This window comes from Astyanax mexicanus, chromosome 22 (genome assembly GCF_023375975.1).
Source record: "Astyanax mexicanus isolate ESR-SI-001 chromosome 22, AstMex3_surface, whole genome shotgun sequence".
Lineage (NCBI taxonomy): Eukaryota > Metazoa > Chordata > Actinopteri > Characiformes > Acestrorhamphidae > Astyanax > Astyanax mexicanus.
This window is the reverse complement of record NC_064429.1, coordinates 33,898,417-33,918,539: the sequence shown is the minus strand read 5'-3', so window position 1 is coordinate 33,918,539 and position 20,123 is coordinate 33,898,417. Positions and strand designations below refer to the sequence as shown.

Genomic DNA, 20,123 nt, shown 5'->3' with positions numbered 1-20,123 from the left:
AAATATTAAAATAATAAAATGCTGTGGGTGGATAAGTTTTTCCGTTATTTTGGCCAGCTGTAAATGCCAGAACAATTTCTTATGTGTGTATGTGTGTGTGTGTGTGTGTGTGTGTGTGTATATATATATTTGTGTGTGTGTGTGTGTGTGTGTGTGTGTGTCTCAGTGAGAGATGTGTGGTGGTGTAGAGTGGGAGGAATTACATGTGTTTGTCTGGATCAATATCTGCTTCTGTCCATCCGACACACACGCACACACACACACACACACACACACACACACACACACACACACACACACGTCCTACAGCGGCGGTGGTGCTCTCTCTGCTCTGACAGCAACTCTGATGCGACGTCGTCGCTGTCATATCAAACCCTGTAACTCCGTTTGCTCCGTTTTTATTCTTTATTTTTCTATTTTATTACAGCTCCAGCTGTTTTTATATTACATGAATATTTTGCAAAAAGATGACAGACATTCTCCAAAATTAGAATTAAATCTCTTCTTAACATTTAATTAAATCAAATAGAACCCAATCTTTATGAAAACAGTAAAATTAATTAAAAACCTACAGTATCAGATTTAAAAAAAGATTCATTCTTTAAAGTAGCACCTCTTGCTTAGATGACAGTTTTGCACATATCTGCTGAATTTTCTCTGTCAGCTTTCAGTTAACAGCTGTGCTGAACTCATCAAGAGTTAATTACTTGAATTTCTTGTCTCTTAATAAAGTGTTTGAGAGCATCAGTTAAAGTAAAGTAGTGAAGAGGTAGAGTTACAGGTCTACAGTGAATAGTGAATATTTGAGTATTGCTCTAATCCAGATTATGAGTGGAACTACTCTTTTCGGTACCACTTTAAAGACTTTTTAAGAATACCTTTATAAAGGGTTTATGAATGGTTTATAAAGGAGATTATTAATGGTTATTAATGGATGCAAATACTTTAAAACTCATTAATAAGCATTATAAAGGTAATAAATAATTAACAAGTATAGAAATGAGAACAGCGAGTAAAAAAAAAAATGTCAAAGTAGTGATTCCACTCTCATTTCTACTGTAAAACATCAGATCTTTATAGGTACAGATCTTACTTTGTGTTATATATTTGTAAGTATATTTAACTCTTTACTATAAATTAAATGACTAAGCAAACAACGGATCACCGTTGCCTTATTAATTGATGTGTTGTTACTGCTTATCAATGGTTTTAAGGCATTTCCAACCTAATCAATAATACTTAATAATCTAGTTTATAAACCATTTATAAACCATTTTTAAACCATTTAAAACCAAAAAAAAAAGTTTAAAAGTATCCTCAAGTGCAGTCACAACAACATAGGCCATCGAAAACGCTATGATGATGGAACTGGCACTCATCAGGACCGCCCCAGGATATTAAGATAAGTTCATTACAATACTTAATAATCTAGTTTATAAACCATTAATAAACCATTTATAAGGGTAGTCTTATTTTAAAGTATTACCCCCTTTTTTCTTTACTAAGTAAAAATAAAAAAAAGCAAAAGGTTTGGAAATATCCTCAATTGCAGTCACAACAACGTAGACCATCGAAAACGTTATGATGATGGAACTGGCACTCATCAGGTTCGCCCCAGAATATTAAGATTCAGAGTTCATTACAGTTTGTAAACCATTTATAAACCATTTAAAATGGTAGTCTTATTTTAAAGTGGTACCCTCTTTTCTTTACTAAGTAAAAAAAAGTTTAAAAGTATCCTCAAGTGAAGTCGCAACAACATAGACCATCGAAAACGCTATGATGATAGAACTGGAACTCATCAGGTCCGCCTATTAAGATGAGTTCATTACAATACTTAATAATCTAGTTTATACACCATTTATAAACCATTTATAAGGGTAGTCTTATTTTATAACGGTTCCCTCTTTCCTTTACTAAGTAAAAAAAATAATAATAAGTTTGGAAGTATCCTCAAGTGCAGTTGCAACATCATAGACCATCGAAAACGCTATGATGATGGAACTGACACTCATCAGGACCACCCCAGGATTACAGGATAAGTTGATTAGAGTTACCAGCCTCAGAAACAAACACAAGTTAACAGCAAGTTAAGTGTATTTGGTTTGTTTAACACTTATTTATTTTAAGTTACAACATGATTCCTTATACAGTGTTCCTTTATAATCTGGATCACTTTACTATTCATTTACTATGTAGGAAAAAAGTACAAAATAAATTCAAAATATTCCAAAGAGAAAGTAAAAAAATCTCAAGTTTCCTTATACAAGTAATTTAAGAAAATGTGGGGAATGAAGTGTGAAGTATGTTTTCTTGGAAAGTAGAAATTGTGTGTGTGTGTGTGTGTGTGTGTGTGTGTGTGTACAATCTCCCTTGGTGTGTTTCTAAAATTACAGAATTACACACACTCAGCTGAACTGTGATGAATGTAAATATTGCAGCTAATGGGAAATCCCCACAGAGATGGTTTAGGTGGAAAAACACACACACACACACACACACTCACACACACACTTTCATATGGACACACACACACCTGACACAGTACACACAAACACTTATACACTCGTACGCACCTCTATACACACACTTATACACACATGCACGCTGGGAGAGCAGCTTCCAGTCCATTTAAACCGAGGACCACCTGGTAGAGCGAGAGTGGGGTCGAGATTTCTGTATGCTAATTAGCTTTTATTTACTCCGTCAGGTGGTTTAATGGGAGCGTCTCAGGAAGACCCCCGGTGGAAGTTCACACTTTCGTCTGTTTGCTCAGCTGAACGGTGAAAAATCCTGGTTAAAGTTCAGATCTCTTCTGTACGAACGCGGCGCTAACAGCAGTTTAGCGGTTTAGCTGTGCATTTTTTCTGTTTTCCAGGCGGATATGTAAATGATTACATGTGTGGTCTGATTAGATACTGGTTTTTACCACAAGAGGGCGTAGAACGGCTTCTCCTACTGCCCTTTAAAAAGAAATTAAAAGCTCTCAGAAGATGTTTGAGATGTTTGTGGTTGTAGTTTACTGCTAGACATGTCTCTATGAAGGACTTCAAGACAATTTTCTTTCAAATGAAAGACTTTAGAAGACAGCCAATCATTGGACTTGCTGGTTTGTGATGATCTATGTGATCAGCCTCAGCATCCTGTTCTCTTAATTAATCATGGGTGTGGTTAATTTTGGGTGTAACATGAAATAAACCAATCAGTGTGCCAGTTGTCATTCCCTGTAGGAGCCAGGTGAGCTCTGACTTTGGCGCGTTCGTATCTTAACAGTGCAGCGCTTTTGTGTGTCTCAGCAGAGACAGATACTGATCTAAGCGTTTATGCTTTCAATCAGCTAATTTAAAGGAACAGCAATGTTATTTTATTCTTTATTCTTATTTATGGTTGAGATAAAAGTCGGGATTGCGCTTCTATAGGAATGGAGTCTGATGAAAAACTGTTGACTGTTGTCACGGTTTTAATCAGTCAGTGGAGCTCCAGTGGAGTTCCCGCCACCAAAATAAATATAAAAACACGCCAGAAATGTACCTGAACACACTGAACTCACTTCCAGACCACCACGCCTCATATCATCAGTGTAGATTTATTCCTAAACTCTATTGTTACGACTGTTAGCGGGGTCTAAGATAGCAATGAGCTAGGTTTTTTGTTCAAACTATAAAAATGATATTTTACTGTAAAAGGAACCTGAAAAGGGCTGAAATAAAGTTTGTGGTGGATGGAGAGCTTCCATCCTTTCGTTTTGTTTCGTCCTGTGTGGTGTGTATGGGTCAGATGATGTGTGTGTGTGACAGAGTGTGTGTGTAACAGTGTGTTGTGTGTGTGTGTGTGTTGTGTGTAGAAGATGGCACTTAGTTCCTTTGGCTCTTTTCCCCACTGTGAGAGACAGGAACGGGTCAGAGGGTCTCTCTCTCTCTCTTACCCTCTCTCTCTCTCTGTATCTTTCTCTCTCTCTCCCTCTCTTTCTCTTTTTCTCTCTCTCTCTCTCTCTCTCTCCCGCTTTCCCTCAGTGATGGCCTGTGGTCTGAAGAGCTGTCACAGCTACCCAATGAGAATCCTCCTGAGCTGGGGGTTGCCGTGGGAGATGGGGGTTGCCGTGGCGCCTCTCGGAGTGCGTGTCCTGTTCCTGTCACTCAGACTGAGGGCAGAGCGTCCGGCTCCAGCAGCGTCTCACTGATACACAGCTTAGAGACATTCAGAACCGGAACACTGACCTCATACACCGACCGGACCAAAGTATGCGGACACTGAAATTCAGGGAGTTAAATAAGAGTTTGTCTCTCTTTTTATGGGATGACTTTGAACTAGATATTGAAAATTTGAATGTTATCAATCTATTGTAAAAAAAAAATATGGTCATGACCTCAGTCATCTTTTCGTATTAGTGTGTTTCTTATACAGTACCAGTCAAAAGTTAAAAAAGAAAACAATATGTACTTAATTGCATTTAAAACATATTGAGAAATGTCTCAGATTTATGTACTTACTTAAAAATATATTAAAAGTACATTAATATTATGCTTCATCAAATGTTTAAAAGTAAACTTTGTTCATACTTTTTAAAAAGTACAATATAGTGTATTTAAAAAAATAGAATACTTCTAAAATACTTATTTGCAAATAAACTTTTGTACAATTTTAGCAAAGTGTGTTAAAAACAGCTGTTACAGTAGTTCACTTAAAGCACAAAGTATCGTGTAACTTTTTAGAAAGTAAATTAAATTCTTCATAGTAATTTTTAAAAATGTAAGTAAATTTGTAACACGCTAAAAACTGTCCTTACCTTATTTTTTTCTTTACTTAGTTAAGTAGTTCTTGCCATAATATGGATTAGAACATTACACAAATAGGGCTATTTACTGTATACCAGAAATACATAAAACCGAAGAATTCTAGCTAAAGAGTTTGGAATTCCAGTTGTTTGCTCTGAGTGGTCCAGTGGTCTAAAGCACTGCCACTATGATCGGGAGATCGCTGATTCAAATCCCAGTCATGCAGCTTGCCATCAGCTGCCGGAGCCCTGAGAGAGCGCAATTTGCCTTGCTCTTTCTGGGTGGGTATAGTACAGTAGATGGCGCTCTTTCCCCTTATCACTCCTAGGGTGATGTCGATCAGCACAACTGATGACCCAAGATTTTAGGTTCGATACCCAGGTTTGATCTTTGCAGATCTCATATGTTTTTAAAATCAGTTTCTCAGAAGTATCTTAAACTCTCTGGAGACATTAAATATCTACATTTGACCAAAACAATTTTCCTATGATGTATCGGAACCGAGTCGCTGCGCTTTCCTCCGAGCGTTAGCGCTGTGATGCTACTCGGCAATGCTGCATCAGCATCAGTTCAAAAAGAGGCGGAGTCTGACTTCACATGTATTGGAGGAGGCGTGTGCTTGTCTTCACCCTCCTGGTGTGTTGGGGCACCACTAGTGATAGGGGGAGTCCTAATGAGTGGATTGGGTAATTGACCTTGTAAATTGAGAACACATTAGATGAAAATGTGTACAGTACTATACATTTTGCTCATGGGCTCCCTCTACAGTTGAAGTTGCTCAGTAGGAGCCTCAGCATTGGGCATGGTGACCTTAGACCATGTGATCATCATGATACAGCTCCAGAACGTCCTATCGCAGCGGTCGCTCATTAGAACAGCTGTCCGAACACTTCTGGTGGTGTTGTTTGCTGTATAAGTCCGAGCTCACAGGGGTCACTCGTGTTTTGGCACCAAGGTCCAGTGATGTCCAGCCAAGCCAGCAGGAGAATAATTAGGCTTAGGCTTGTTTGGCTAAATGCAGTCGAGCGCCGATCGATCAGACCCTGGATCAATACTATAAATACGGCATTAGATTTTTTTTATCCGATTTGCATCAGTGCTGCCGGACCTACACGACTACATACAGAATTATAATCCTATTACACAGAAACTGCTGTAGCTACAGTTTCTAACAGCACTCTAAATATACAGGTATGTTATACAGTGATATTATACACTGAGGAGGTGGAGCTACACTTTCTTATTAGTGCAAATGTACACTATTAATAAAAAATATATATGATTGCATAGAAAACTATAAGAAAGTGTGGGATTGCAATGATATTGAAGTAGTGCGTATAATCCAATATATTTGTGCAGCATGTGGATGAGCATTGTCCTATTGAAATAGTGCACCAGAGTGTATGTTCAGAAAAGGTAGGGCCAATTTTAGAGGTATAATTAAACTGGCAAAGCACCTGTAATGAAGACCAAAGGTAATTATGGGATGGATTATTACAGGAGGATCATTAGGAACCTCTACAACTCTCTATGTGCATGCTGAGACGTATGTCATGTTTTGTCATTACACATTCATTACACATGCGTTAAACATGCGTTACACACTTTTTCTTTATGTGTAACTCAATAAATATTATCCATATCAGGCTTAATTTATAATAATTATAATTATTTTTCCTGCTAACTTTTTATCTCAAAAATTTTTGATGATAAATACTGTATGTATTATAAACTCCGAAAAATGTAGATATTGTGATATACACTGAGACAGTGGGGCTACAGCGAGGATGGACTTAAATGGTCTGTGAGAAGAGTGTTATAGTGTGTGTGTGTGTGTATGTGTGTGTGTGTGTGTGTGCATGTGTGTGTGTGCTTATTTGCTTGGCCATGTTTTGCTGTTTGTTCACGCAGTGTTTGCGCTGTGTAAACACTAAAGCAAACTGGGATGTTTACACACTGATACACACAAATACAAACACACACTGACACACACACACACACACACACAGTCAGATTTGTTTAGTTTGGTGGAAGGTTGCGTCGCCCTTTACACCAAAAACCGGGAACCTCACAGTCTAAACAAATACAACAGATTTGTGGACAAACATTACTAATCCACTGTGTGTGTGTGTCTGTGTGTGTGTTTGTGTGTGTGTGTGAAGATGCCGGATTGATTTGGAGTGTAAACTCTCTCATGCTGGTCCCAGGTTAATTAAATGCCAATTGGATTGGCCTGCAGACCTGAATGCCACAAGCTATGACCACACACACACACACACACACACACACATACACACACATGCTAATATCTGACCTTTCCCTCTCTTTGGCTGCTCTTCATCACTCCAGAGCTCGCCATCATGTGAAGTGTGTCCCAAAAGTCCAAATATCAGCGTCCAGCGTCTGTGAGTGGCGGTCAGAGAGAGCGTACCGCTGGGTCATTAGTTACAGTGGCATCCAGATGTGTGTGTGTGTGTGTGTGTGTGTGTGTGTTTATATAGCTCTAGAAAAAAAAGAGACCACTTAAAAATGATGGGTTTCTTTGATTTTACCAAATTGAAAACCTCTGGAATATAACCAAGAGGAAGATGGATGATCACAAGCCATCAAACCACCAAACTGAACTGCTTGAATTTTTTGCACCAGGAGTAAAACAGCATAAAGTTATCCAAAAGCAGTGTGTAAGACTGGTGGAGGAGAACATGATGCCAAGATGCATGGAAAAAAAAACTGATTAAAAAACAGGATTATTCCACTAAATATTAATTTCTGAACTCTTAAAACTTTATGAATATGAACTTGTTTTTTTCTTTGCATTATATGAGGTCTGAAAGCTCTGCATCTTTGGGAATTTGGGCGAAAATTTGGTCTGTAGTTTATAGAATAAAACAGCAATGTTCATTTTACTCAAACATAAACCTATAAATAGCAAAATCAGAGAAACTGATTCAGAAACTGTGAATGAGTGGTCTCTTACTTTTTTTCTGAGCCGTGGAACAGTTTAACTGTGTTCTCTGGAATGATGTTGCTTTGTCAGATACTTCTTAATGGGTTGAGTTGGGGAGTTATGGATACTCTTGTTGCAGAAATCATTCGAATCCTCACAATATTGATCCAAATGTGTCTAGTAGAAAGTGTTTCCTGGACAGCAGATACAAAAAGTTCCTCCAACAAAAGCAGGATCAACCAATTTTAATACCCTCGATTTCAGAGAAACGAAGGAATAAGCATGTGTCCCAATACTTTTGACCATATGAGAATGTGAAACATTCTGAATTACACTTTATAAATAGACTGGACATGATTTAAATAAAGCTTCTGTTGGAACATCTGGGTGAAATGGCCTCATTTTAGCTTGAACCCGCACAGCTGCTCCCTGAACTTATATAAGTTTACTGCTATTGTATAACACGTGTGTGTATCTGTGTGTTTGTGTATGTGTGTGTGTGTGTGTGTGTGTTTTTCCTCAGGACACAACATCAGAACATTCCTGAGTTGTAGATAAAGCCAAGTGACGATACAGTACATTAAAATACACTCATCATCAAGTAGAAAGATAAAAATTACCAGGAATAATTGTGATTATGGGTTATATTTATTGAGCTACACATACACAAGTAGTGTGTAACAGCTGTAGAGGTTCCTAATGGAGTCCTTTGCATCTTGCACATTTTTTATAATTAAGGATAGGTCTGGAGATGCAGCTCGACATACAGTCTTAGAATCTTCTAGTGTCTTTAAGGCCTCAAAGCTCTTGAGATGCTGGCAGCAGCAGTATGTGGATGAGAATTGTCCTGTAGGAACAGTGCACTGCTTACAGGACCTTATTAACGTAACGTTGGGCTGTCAAAGTTCCTGTAATAAAGACCAAAGGTGATCCTGCACTGTCCAAAATGATTACACCCCCACAAAATCAAGTCTTCAGTCTAGTTGAAAGTCTTCTCTGGTCAGTAGAGACAGTTACTCCAACAAAAGCAGGATACATTTCCCAAAACGTTCGTCTATATAGTGTAGTTATAGTGTATTACTTTATCTTTCTTTATCTCTCCCTTTCTATCTCTCTCTCTCTTTCTCTCTCCCTTTCTCTCTCATTACCACTCTCTTTCTCTCACTTTCTCCCTCCCTTTCTCTCTCTTTGCTACTCTCTCTCTCCCCCTGTTTCTACCATCTATCTCTCTCTCTCTCTTGTTTAAAGGTCATGTTCTTTATTGTAACCCATTTCCATCACCTGTGTGTTTAATGTGCGCAAACACACACACACACACATACACACACACATACACACACACAGATGCTAGAGTTTAGAGCCATAAATCTGATAAGAGCTGCCAGCTGAGAGTGTGTTTGTGCGTGTGCGTGTGTGTATTTGCATACACGTGTGAACATTTGCATATGAGTGTATACAGGTGTGTACAGTGCGCGAGTGTGCGCTCACGTGCCTCTATGTGCACTCTATGTAAGTGTGTGTGTTTGTGTGTGTGTAAAAGTGTTGAAATACCACTGTCTCTTCATGTTGCTTCACTGCACAGCTTATGTAAAACACTGTCAGTGTGTGATTGACAGAGGCATGCAGTCATGTGACACAGGCTGATATGTAAATGAGTACAGGTGTCCTGAATGAGAAACCTGGATTGCTAAAAACTGAAAACGTTTCATCTTTAGTGATGAATCCAGGTTTTGTTTGGGATCTGATGAAGGTCAGGTTTGAGTATGAAAGCTTTATGCTGAGCACTTCATTCTAATCTGGACTGAGAAGTTCACACTGTAAACTGCAGGTGTGATGTTCTGTGGAGCCATTGCATATGACAGTCGATCACCTCTAGTATTGATTTGAGGAACACTAAAATCTCAGATATATGTGCAGGACATCCTGCAGCCATGTGTGTTGCTGCCTCTCATGGCACAAATGCCTCTCTACAAAAATCCATAGATGTTCTTGAGTATTGAGGATGGATATGAGGTCTAACTAAAGGTGTTTTTTGTAATGCCTTGCTCTGGAGAATCATTGTTCTCCTTCATTTTTAATAACTTCTCCTTATTTTCTTACCATACCCCTCTTTGTTACTCATTCACTCCCATAGAGTTGTTCCTCAGAACTATAAGCTTCTGCGCTAGTTCTAGCAGGAGACTCCTGTGCTCGTCACTAGTATCTCAACCAATCACCAGCATTTACCTGTGTTTATAAGACCTCCCCTCCTTCATTTTACCCTTCTTCATCCCCACCGCCTCCAGTTCGGTCCCCCTGGCTGCCCTGGGGTTGGCTCTGCCCCTGCCTCCTACATATGGCAGGATCTGCAAAGGTCCTGATGCTGCATACCTGTACTGATGACGGGGCCCATGCCAAAGACTAACTTTACATACAGTTCTGTACAAAAGTTTTAGTCACCTAAGCAAATTAGTTACACTAATACATTTATCTTAGCGTGAAATCAGTATTTTTGCCTGAAAAAAGCATCACATATGTTTTAAAAAGATGCAAATAAACATAAATACTGTTAAAAAGTAACAAGAATTCCTCATTTTAAGGGTAAGTAGGTTGTATCTTGAGCCAAGCTGTAGAACAAAGCTTAGTTCCACATTTCTCTTGGATGCCCTCAGCTAGCATGTGTTTATGTTGAGTTCCATCAGCAGCTCACCTGATTTACCATCAGTAAATCCGAGTTGATTTACCAAACCAGTTGTTGATATGATGAGAACTAGAAATAACTCTATTAAACTCAGATGAGGAGGAGAGATTAGGAGATGTTGTTTTAAGGAATTTTTTTGCTTTTTGTAAATTTGATGTTTGTGTTTATTGTAATGCTAGTGTTTAACTGAAGTAATAAATACTTACTCCACAAATAAGAAGCATTTTCTTTACTTAAAAGTCCCACAGGTGCCTAAAACATTTGCACAATACTGTAAATTATCTAATACATTGTTAACATTATTGAAATATAAGCTGTTATTGTTGCATGCTTGCTTCTAGAGTCTCCCTGGTTGAACTATCATTCTCTTCCATCTCAAACCTTAAGGAGTGCTAAAAATGGAGAAAGATTTTTGGGTTGTTGGGTTGCTAGGTAGTCGCCAGGTGGTTGCTGTGTTATCCCAGGTGGCTACTTTGGTGTCTCAGGTGGTTACTCAGGTTTTGTCTATTGCTTTTAAAAGTCATTGCATCAAAACTTCAGTTCAACCTAGTAAGGATACAGTGGGCATAGCTGTGGCATAGGTGGCAGCACTTTAAACATTAGCATTTTTTCAGCAGGACAATGCTCGCCCACACACTGCAGCAAGGGCTTCCTAGCAATGTCACCTCCAGATTGCAACACTTCCTATATACGAGTGTGTATACGTTGCGCCTGTAGATAATCTGTCTGTAAAGACTGTGATAGTGTGATTTATCTTCTCTAAATCTTTAGTACAGATAGATTATTATATGTTATATGTTATTTATATTTAATAGGTTCATAAACTGAAACTGCCCTCAGACACACGACAGCAAATCTGTCTCATTTAACAGCGGCTATAAATTATAAAGCAGAAATTTCGGGGGATAATTTGTTTTACTCATCTTTTGAAGACGTGTGTGTGTGTGTGTGTGTGTGTGTGTATTGTCTTGAGGATTGTCTTTGAGGAGGTACCTGGCCTCGACTCCATCACTCTCTTACAAATGAGCGAGAGAGAAAGTGAGAGAGAGAGAGCGTGAGAATAATGATGAGAATAGAGGAAAAGAAGAAAAACTGAGCTGTTACTTTGGAAGTGTGTGTGTGTGTGTTTGTGAGTGTTTGCACACCAAGGTCAGTGTGTGTGTGTGTTTGTGTGTGTGTGTGTGTAGCGAAGTTGCGCTTTAATAAAGCTGCAGTGTGGCGTCAGTGTGATAAATGAAGATGGCAGTGTTTGGGGAGACTGGGGGGGAGGGGGAGGGGCATCAGTAAACACTTACACACACACACATAAAGCACACACACACACACACACACACACACACACAAATACACACATATGTGTACATATATGCGTATAAGCTTTAACAGTGCAGAACATATGTATGACACACTCCAGATGCGCCTGTCAAAATGATAAACCCTTCCCATAAACACTCACGCAAACTGATCCTTTTAGTCGTTTTAGAATATAACATTATTATAACAGCACATCAGTACATATCAAAGAGTAGCATCCAACTAAACTTTATTTTAGTCCTGTTATATTGCAGATCTAATTGATTAATTTCAATGGTTAAATTATATATTGTACAGTATTTTTTTTTTGTAATATATATTTGAGTATTACACCTTTGTGTCGGGGTTAATTGGTGTAATGAATAGTTTTAAGTCAGGAAACACCGTCAGGCTATTTAAAAATGAGCAATGGTTAAACAGGATCATTTATCTTACAGTTGAGCAGCAGAACCAATCAGAACCAATCCTAATTTAACATTTAGAAAATATAATTTGAAAAGACAGAAAACAGTCAATATTTTATCGTTTTAAAATTGTAACAGCCACAAATTGTAGAGCAGCTTTATGGATATTTTACCAACATTTTAAATCAAATTCAGATACAAAAAATAAAACTCAACAATAAAAGAAACTAAATAAAAATGCTATATTTACATATATCTTTACATTTTCTGTAGATAATGATATTTCACAAATGACATTTTATGCTAAAATAATGAATTTGGATTTATTAATACCAGCCTTTATTGATAAATTATAGCCATAAAATAAAAAGTTATGTATATAAAATTATGTTTAGAATTTAAGCTCAAACTAACCCTTAACTGTAGCTTTAACGTTTATTAAAAAGATAAACCTTAAAATAAACTGCATAGAATTTTAACCTTAAATCAATAAAATCCAGCAAATGTTATTCTTACATTATAAAAAAATGCTGGTTTTAAGGTAAATAATATGTAGCATTTCATTTAAAGCATAGATGTTAGCTTCAACATATCTATGGGAAAAGCAGAATGGCGCCCCTGGTGGTTAAGTGGTGCAGTGGTGAACTGTTTATATTTCAGGGTTTATTGATCTTTGTGTGTTTTTTCATTTTTCAGAGCGCAGTTCGGTGAAGGCATTAACTTCGTGACGGTGAAGCCCAGCACCCCCGCACTGTGGGAAATCAAACAGGAAGTGGCTCCAGGCTCCTCCTCCCTCTCCATGTTCTGCCAGAGGAAGTCCAGTTTGGCCAATGAGAGGTCAGTCCACCTTTAGTCTTGTTATATATTTCTGAACGCCCACATTCCTGTAATTCCATGTTTGTTAGTGTTTAATATGAGCACATTTGGGCGAAATTTAGTATGTTACCAGATAAATATTACCACCCAAAGTGTACATTGTAGTGGGTGGTATTGATCGTGACTGCCGGCTTCTGGCTAGAATTGTCCAAGCAAAAAGAGTTGAGTAACTGAGGCGAGAAAGGTGGTGAGGTTTTCAAGCAGTTGCTGTGGTATAGCTGGTCACTGTGGTGTTTCACTGGTAGCTCAGGTGTTGCCAAGTGGTTGGAGTGGTGCTGGATTGGTTGGTGTTGGTTGGGAAATTCAACAAAAATCCAGAGATTAGAGAAAAGAGAAAAAAGCACCAAGACTCAAGAACTTTCCGAAATGTAACTCTCTCTAATGAACTTACTCCAGAGAACCTTCATTCTTCCAGGTGGTTGCTGTGGTATCCCAGGTGTTTTTTGTGGTGTATCAGCTGGTTGCTATTGTGGTTTCAGGTGTTGCCAAGGTGTTCCCAAATAATTCCAGGTGTACCTAATGTTGATAGTCAGGTGTTGGATGGAAAAACAACAAAAATCCAAGGATGTTCTTGAGTTCTTTTTTCACTCCCTTGCTCCCCCTACAAAGTCTTTCCTCAGACTTGACATTATCCCAGCAGGTGTTGTGTTATTCCAAGTGGATGCTGTGATGTCTCAGGTGGTTATTTAGGTGTTATCAAGTGCTTTCAATGGTACTCAATGTTAATAGTTGGGTGCTGGGTGGGAAATCTCAAAGTGTATCTCTCTAATGGCCTTGCTCCAAAGAACCTTCATTCTTCCAGATGGTTGCTGTGGTATCCCAGGTAGGTGTTGTGGTGTCTCATGTAGTCACTCAGGTCTTTGCTTAGATGTTACTATGGCATTGGTACACCACTGATAATTGCCAGTTGGGTTTTCTTGCTAGTTGAGTTCTGAGAATGTGGATGAGGCGTAAGAGTGGTTCTCCCTGCTATGGTGGCTTAGGGGGTTGGCAAGGTGTTCCCAAATCATTGCAGTTGTACCCAATGTGGAAAGTCGGGTGGGAAGTGTTGGGTGGGAAATCTCGAAATGTAGCTTCTAATGGCCTTGCTCTTTAGAACTATCATTCTTCCAGGTGGTTGCTGTGGTATCCCATGGGGGTGTTGTGGTGTCTCACATGGTCACTCAGAAGGTGCTATGGCAGTGGTATGCCATTGATAGTTGCTAGGGGCTTGGGTTTTCTTGCTAGTTGAATACTGAGGATGTGGATGAGGCGTAAGAGTGGTTCTCCTACTGATCTGTTCCAGAGAACCCCTTGTTCTCCTTAATTTTTAAGTATGGCTTCTTATTTCCTTACCGCATTCCACTCTGTCACTCCCTCGTTCCCCATAGAGTCGTTCCATCAGCCCTGCTGTGCTCTTTCAGCTCAAATTAGCCCTCGTTCCTCTAGGAGGAGCAGAGGAACCGAGGAACCGAGGATTCTCCCAAAACTCCCCCCTAAACCTCAGGGAGAGCTGAAGGGGAGAGGTCGCGGGGTTTCCCGGGATTTATGGCGGTATATCCTGAGATCCGTAGTGTGTGGAAAGTCCCCAGTGATGTGCGGAGCGGGAAATTTACGATGGGCCCGTCACCCTAAAGCTGTCAGCGTCGGCCGTAATTGCCCGCCGCATGTCCGGTGCGGTTTTTATACGGCGGCGGGAAAATTGCTTCCTCTGCTTTAGTGCTTCTCCTGATGCAGCGGCGGCAGCGGCAGCGAGGGCCGAGCTGTCAGGAGGGATAGAGAGAGAGAGTAGATGAAGAGATGAGGAAAGTAAAAAGAGAGAGAAAGAGAGAGAGTTTGTTTATTCTGATTTAAAACCTTGCGCTCACATAGAAGCGCCCCCTGCTGGTAGACTCAAGGATTTTTCATCCGGTTTTGATGCAGAAATCGTCCCACAGCTTTTTAAAAGATTTTAAATGCCACCTTTCAAATAAAGCAATGGTACGAATATACTAGTAAAACCACATTTCCAAACTGGGTACCACAGCGTCCGCTTGGCAACACCTGAGCAACCATCTAGGATAGCACACCAACTACCTATCAACCACATAGCAATACTTAGCACAGTTTTCTAGAAATATACCTATACCTAATAATTGACTTTTTATAAAAACATGTTCTGAAAAAAAGTAAGGAGGAGAAAGAAGAAATGAGAAAAGAAAGAAGTAAGAAGGGGTGAGAGAAGGAGAGAGAAGAAGTGAGAAGGAGGAAGGAGAAGTGATTAGAAGAAATAAAAAGATGTGAGAAGAGGTAGGAAAAGAAGAAAGGAGAAGTGAGGAGAAAAAGGATACGTAAGGAGGAGAGAAAGAGATGAGAAAATAAGAGAGAAGTGATGAAGAGAATGGAAAAGTGAGGAAGATAAAGGAGAAATGAGGAGGAAAAAGAGAAGTGAGAAGAGGTGAGAGGAGAAGTGAGGGGATAAATTGAAACCATGGTACCACAGCATTCACTTGGCAACACCTGAGCAACCATCTGGTATAGCACAGCAACTACCTATCAACCACGTAGCAACACCCTGCACTGTTTTTTCTGGAAATTCACCTTAAAATCTTAAAATCCTTTTTTTTTTATTAAAACACATTCGAAAAGTTTTGGAATGTTACAGTTAACATTGTTAGAATGTTTAATCCGTCAAGTTTTCTGGATGTCATTTTTATTTAATGTTTTTAAACATTAACGTCACTTCTGTCAGTCTTGATCTACTTTTAACATTTCCACAAGTTAGTATTCGTCTAGCTGGGAACGTTTGTGAATTTGAAGCATTCTAATAACATTGTGATGATTTCTTTTTTACAAAACATTCTCTGTTAGCGGGGATTTACTTAACAACACCAAAGCAGCCACCTAAGAAACCCATAGCAACTGCCTAGCAACCACAACAACATAGCAACCCCCTAGCATCCCCCTAGCAACTATTAAGCAGCATCATGGCAACTGCCTGCATATCATATCACCTCACCAGCACCTCTCCGCACTGTTAATGTCCTTTAACTTAACAACACCAGAGCAGCCACCTGGGATCCCACAACATCTGGCAAACAATCACCCGGAGCACCCTGGCAACCCCTTAGCAACATCACAGCAATGTCAAATAACCCTAACCGGCTGCAGTTGCTGCTCATGTCTGAAGGTTGCTGGGAGTTTTTTTTTTCCCTGAGGAAAGTGTGTTTTAACATTTTCCTGTAAAAGGCTTTTAAAACTGAGTATTATAAACAGTCACTGTGTGTGTAAATGTGTGTTTGTGAGAGTGTGTGAGAGAGAAAAAGTGTGTGTGTGTGTGTGTTTGTGTGTGTGTGTGCGGTTACAGTATTGTCCACTCTGTAACAGTGTCACTGCTCATGTCCTCTCTAAGACTTTCTATAGCTGACCTTCAGCTCAACCTGCAATCACTCACCTGTACACACACACATACACACACACACACACACACACACACACACACACACTCGCTCTCTCTCTCTCTCTTACGCAGCAGGTAGAGGTGGTGGTGTGAAGGTGTATTGATTTTCCTGCCAGTGACACTCAGACAAAAGCCTAAACACACACTAATACACACACACACACACACACACACACACACACACACACACACACTGAGACACAGAGCAGCATGGAGAAGGACACGAGGAAAAGAGAAGATTAGAGGATAAGATGAGAGGTGAGAGGAGGAGGGAGAAAAAAAGTACAGACGAAATGCGAGAGGATATAAAAAAGAACAAAAGAAATGAGGAAAGAAAAAAGTGAGAAGACAAAAAAGGAGGAAAATATATGAGTAGAAAGAAGAAGAGAGAATGAGTGGGGGGAGAAAGAAGGGATATACAGAAAGAGAAAGAAGTAAGTAGTTGAGAGCAAAAGAGAGGTTGAGACAAAAAGAGAGAGGAGAAGTGAAGAAGACATGAGAATAAAAAGAGAAAAGAAGAGATGAGGAGGTGAGAAAGAGGAAGAGAGAAAGGAGAAGCGAGAGAGAAAGAGATGAGAAAAGGTGAGAAAAGAAGCAAGTGACAAGGAAATGGAGATATTAGGAGGAGAAAGAGAAGTAAAGAGGATAAAGAAGAAGTGATGAGAAATGAGAAGAAGAAAAGGAAAGTGAGTAGAAGAAAGGAGAAGTGAGAAAAAAAGGAAAAGTAAGGAGGAGAGAAAAAGGAGAAGTGAGGAGGATAAAAGAGAAGTGAAGAGTATAAATGAGAAGAGAGGAGGAGAGAGGAGAAGAGAGGAGAAGAAAGGAGAAGTGAGGAGGAAAAGGAGAAGTGAACAGGGTAAGAAGATGTGAGAGCATAAAGGAGAAGTGAGGAGAATAAATTAGAAGTAAGGAGGATAAAAGAGAAGAGAGGAGTATAAATGAGAAGAGAGGAGGAGCGAGGAGAAGAGAGGAGAAGAAAGAAGTGAGGAGGATAATGGAGAAGTGTGGAGGATAAATGAGAAGTAAGGGGGATAAAAGAGAAGAGAGGAGGAGAGAGGAGAAGAAAGGAGAAGTGAGGAGGATAAAAGAGAAGTGAACAAGGTGAGAAGATGTGAGAGAATAAAAGAGAAGTGAGGAGAGTAAATGAGAAGTAAGGAGGATAAAAGCGAAGTGAGGCGTATAAATGAGAAGAGAGGAGGAGTGAGGAGAAGAGAAAAAAAGAAGGAAGAAGTGAGGAGGATAAAGGAGAAGAGAGGAAGAGGGGGAGAGGGACATGGAAAAGGAAATGATAAGAGAAGGGGAGATGAAATAAGAAAATATGAAGAGAAGAAACAAAGACAAAGGAGAAGAATGTAACATAGATGAAAGAAGGAGAAAAATAGAAAGGCAGAAGGAGAGGGGAGACAAATAAAAGAAGGAATGAGAGGCGAAGAGGAGCTGAGAAAAAAGTAGGTTGTCTATTTTTTATTTGTATTTCGCTTCACGTTCTTCTTTCTTTCTTTTTTCCTTTTTTCTATTTTCTTTTTTTGAGTGTTTTATTTCTTTTTCCATCTTTCTTTCTTTCTTTCTTTATAGTATATTCTGTTTTTCCTTGCTGACAGATTGCAGCGCTGGATATGCTACTGTCTCTCTACACACACAGTGTTTTAAATGTGCATTGTATTTGATGTGTGTGTGTGTGTGTGTGTGTGTGTGTGTGTGTGTGTGCTGCAGGCTGTGTTAGCCGTTCACTCAGAGTGAATGAGGTTAATGGGACGCGGTCAATAAAGCATGTTTACTGACAGCCAGGCCATTTACACACTTTATCTCCATCTAAACACTGCCTGAGAGAGTGTGTATGTGTGTGTGTGTGTGTGTGTGTGTGTGTGTGAGATGCTTTGTATTTATAATACAGGGTGTAGCTCGTGGTTATCTAAACCCATTATTTATAAGCGATGGAAAGTGATACACTGCACTGCCACACACACACACACACACACACACACACACACACACACACAATGTGAGAGAGCAGCGCTTATACACTCCAAGGTATTTTCCAAATGATTTATTGTTGTTTCAGATAAAAGTGTTCCAATAAAATATTAAAATAGATCCAGAAAAAATCATACTGGATATTTTTAATACAATTATAAATAGTAAATACTGATTAATTCTAATTAATAGATAATAAATAGTTCATAGAGTTTACTAAATAACTAATTTTAGCTACTAAAAATATGTAGTACAGACTAAACAAATCATAATAGATATTGTACTAGTTACTAAATATTTACAGTAATTGTAAATACTAATTAAGTAATTGAGGACATAGTAGATACTGAATCATTCAGAGTAGATACTTAATAAGGAATAGTATTTAGCAAATCATTAGTTTTAAAAATCTAATTATTCGTAAAAAGGTGTTGGATAGTAAATAGTAATTAGTAAATAATCAATTAGTTAATTATGGATACTGCATAATTCATAGCAAATGCAAAATCAATAAAATAATAAATTTTAAATACTGAATAATTCATAAGAGATGCTAAATGATTGGTGTGCTAATTATTTGTAGTAAATAGTGGCTAATTCACAGTGAGTACTATAGCACACGCTGATTAGTATAGTTTACAGTAGATGTTGACTAATTTATATTAAATGCTTAATAATTACAGACAATATACAAACACAGTCAAATCAGGAATCATGTAGTAACTTAAAAATGTAAAAAAAAAAACGAAAAAATAAGAATTTAGGTGCTCTTATTTGGGGAGCTGTTAACTCTTGCTCTTTCTTTTTTGGGGCGGTCCTGATGAGTGCCAGTTTCATCATTATAATGTTTTTTAAGGTCTTTGCATTGGCTTTTCTCTGAAAATACTTTCAATACTTCTTGACCTTCATTTTTATTCTGTACGTAGCTTAGAACATTACTCAAATATTCACTTTTCACTGAATTTACCTGTAACTCTACCTCTTCACTACTTTACTTTAACTGATGCTCTCAAACACTTTATTAAGAAGACATTCTTCACAGTTTGGATGGGTTTAGTATTATTAATCAACAGTGCAGAACATTTAAAAATGAATGTTAAATTAATTTAAGGTGCGTCCAAACTTTTTAAATAAATACAATTTGTAAAGATTCTATTAATTGTATGTTAATAGTATTTACTAATTTAATAGTTCTGTAATATTTGGACATTAGGGGTAGCATCTCTCTCTCTCTCTCTCTCTCTCTCTCTCTCTCTCTCTCTCTCTTATTCTCTCTGTATAATATAGTAGATAGTGGTGATTTCGGAGGAATCTGCTGTTGGAAACGGGCAGATTGATCAAAAATGGATACAGATGGTTCCTCCCACTCAAACTCAGACCCTCAACCCTCATCTGTCTGGTTCAGTATTTCAGACTGAGAGGATGCACTCGAGCTGATATTACTGATATATATATATATATATATATATATATATATATATATATATATATATTTATATATATATATATATATATATGGTGTGTGTGGGGGGTTTAAATTGCGTATGTCTGGATGATTTCTGTTGGGTATCAGTGTTTGGACAGGTTTATAGCTGAGTTTAGGTAATATAGCAACAAGACATACCAACATATTCAACTTTCTGACATTTCTGATGCAGTTACGGTGAGTAGAATTTATCAAAAAGCCATAAAACTGTTTAAGAAGGAAAAGGAGCAAAAGAAATGCAATAAAAAT

The 20,123-nt window shown here is 38.5% G+C and overlaps 1 protein-coding gene across 1 annotated transcript in view; it reads left to right on the top strand.

Moving 5' to 3' along the window:
- The window catches only part of si:dkey-215k6.1 (transmembrane protein 132C), a 320,457-nt gene that overhangs the window by 153,114 nt on the left and 147,220 nt on the right, over positions 1–20,123 (top strand). Inside the window, exon 4 of the mRNA XM_049470573.1 lies at positions 12,817–12,957. Coding sequence (XP_049326530.1) covers positions 12,817–12,957 — 141 coding nt within the window. The remainder of the gene's footprint in view (positions 1–12,816; positions 12,958–20,123) is intronic.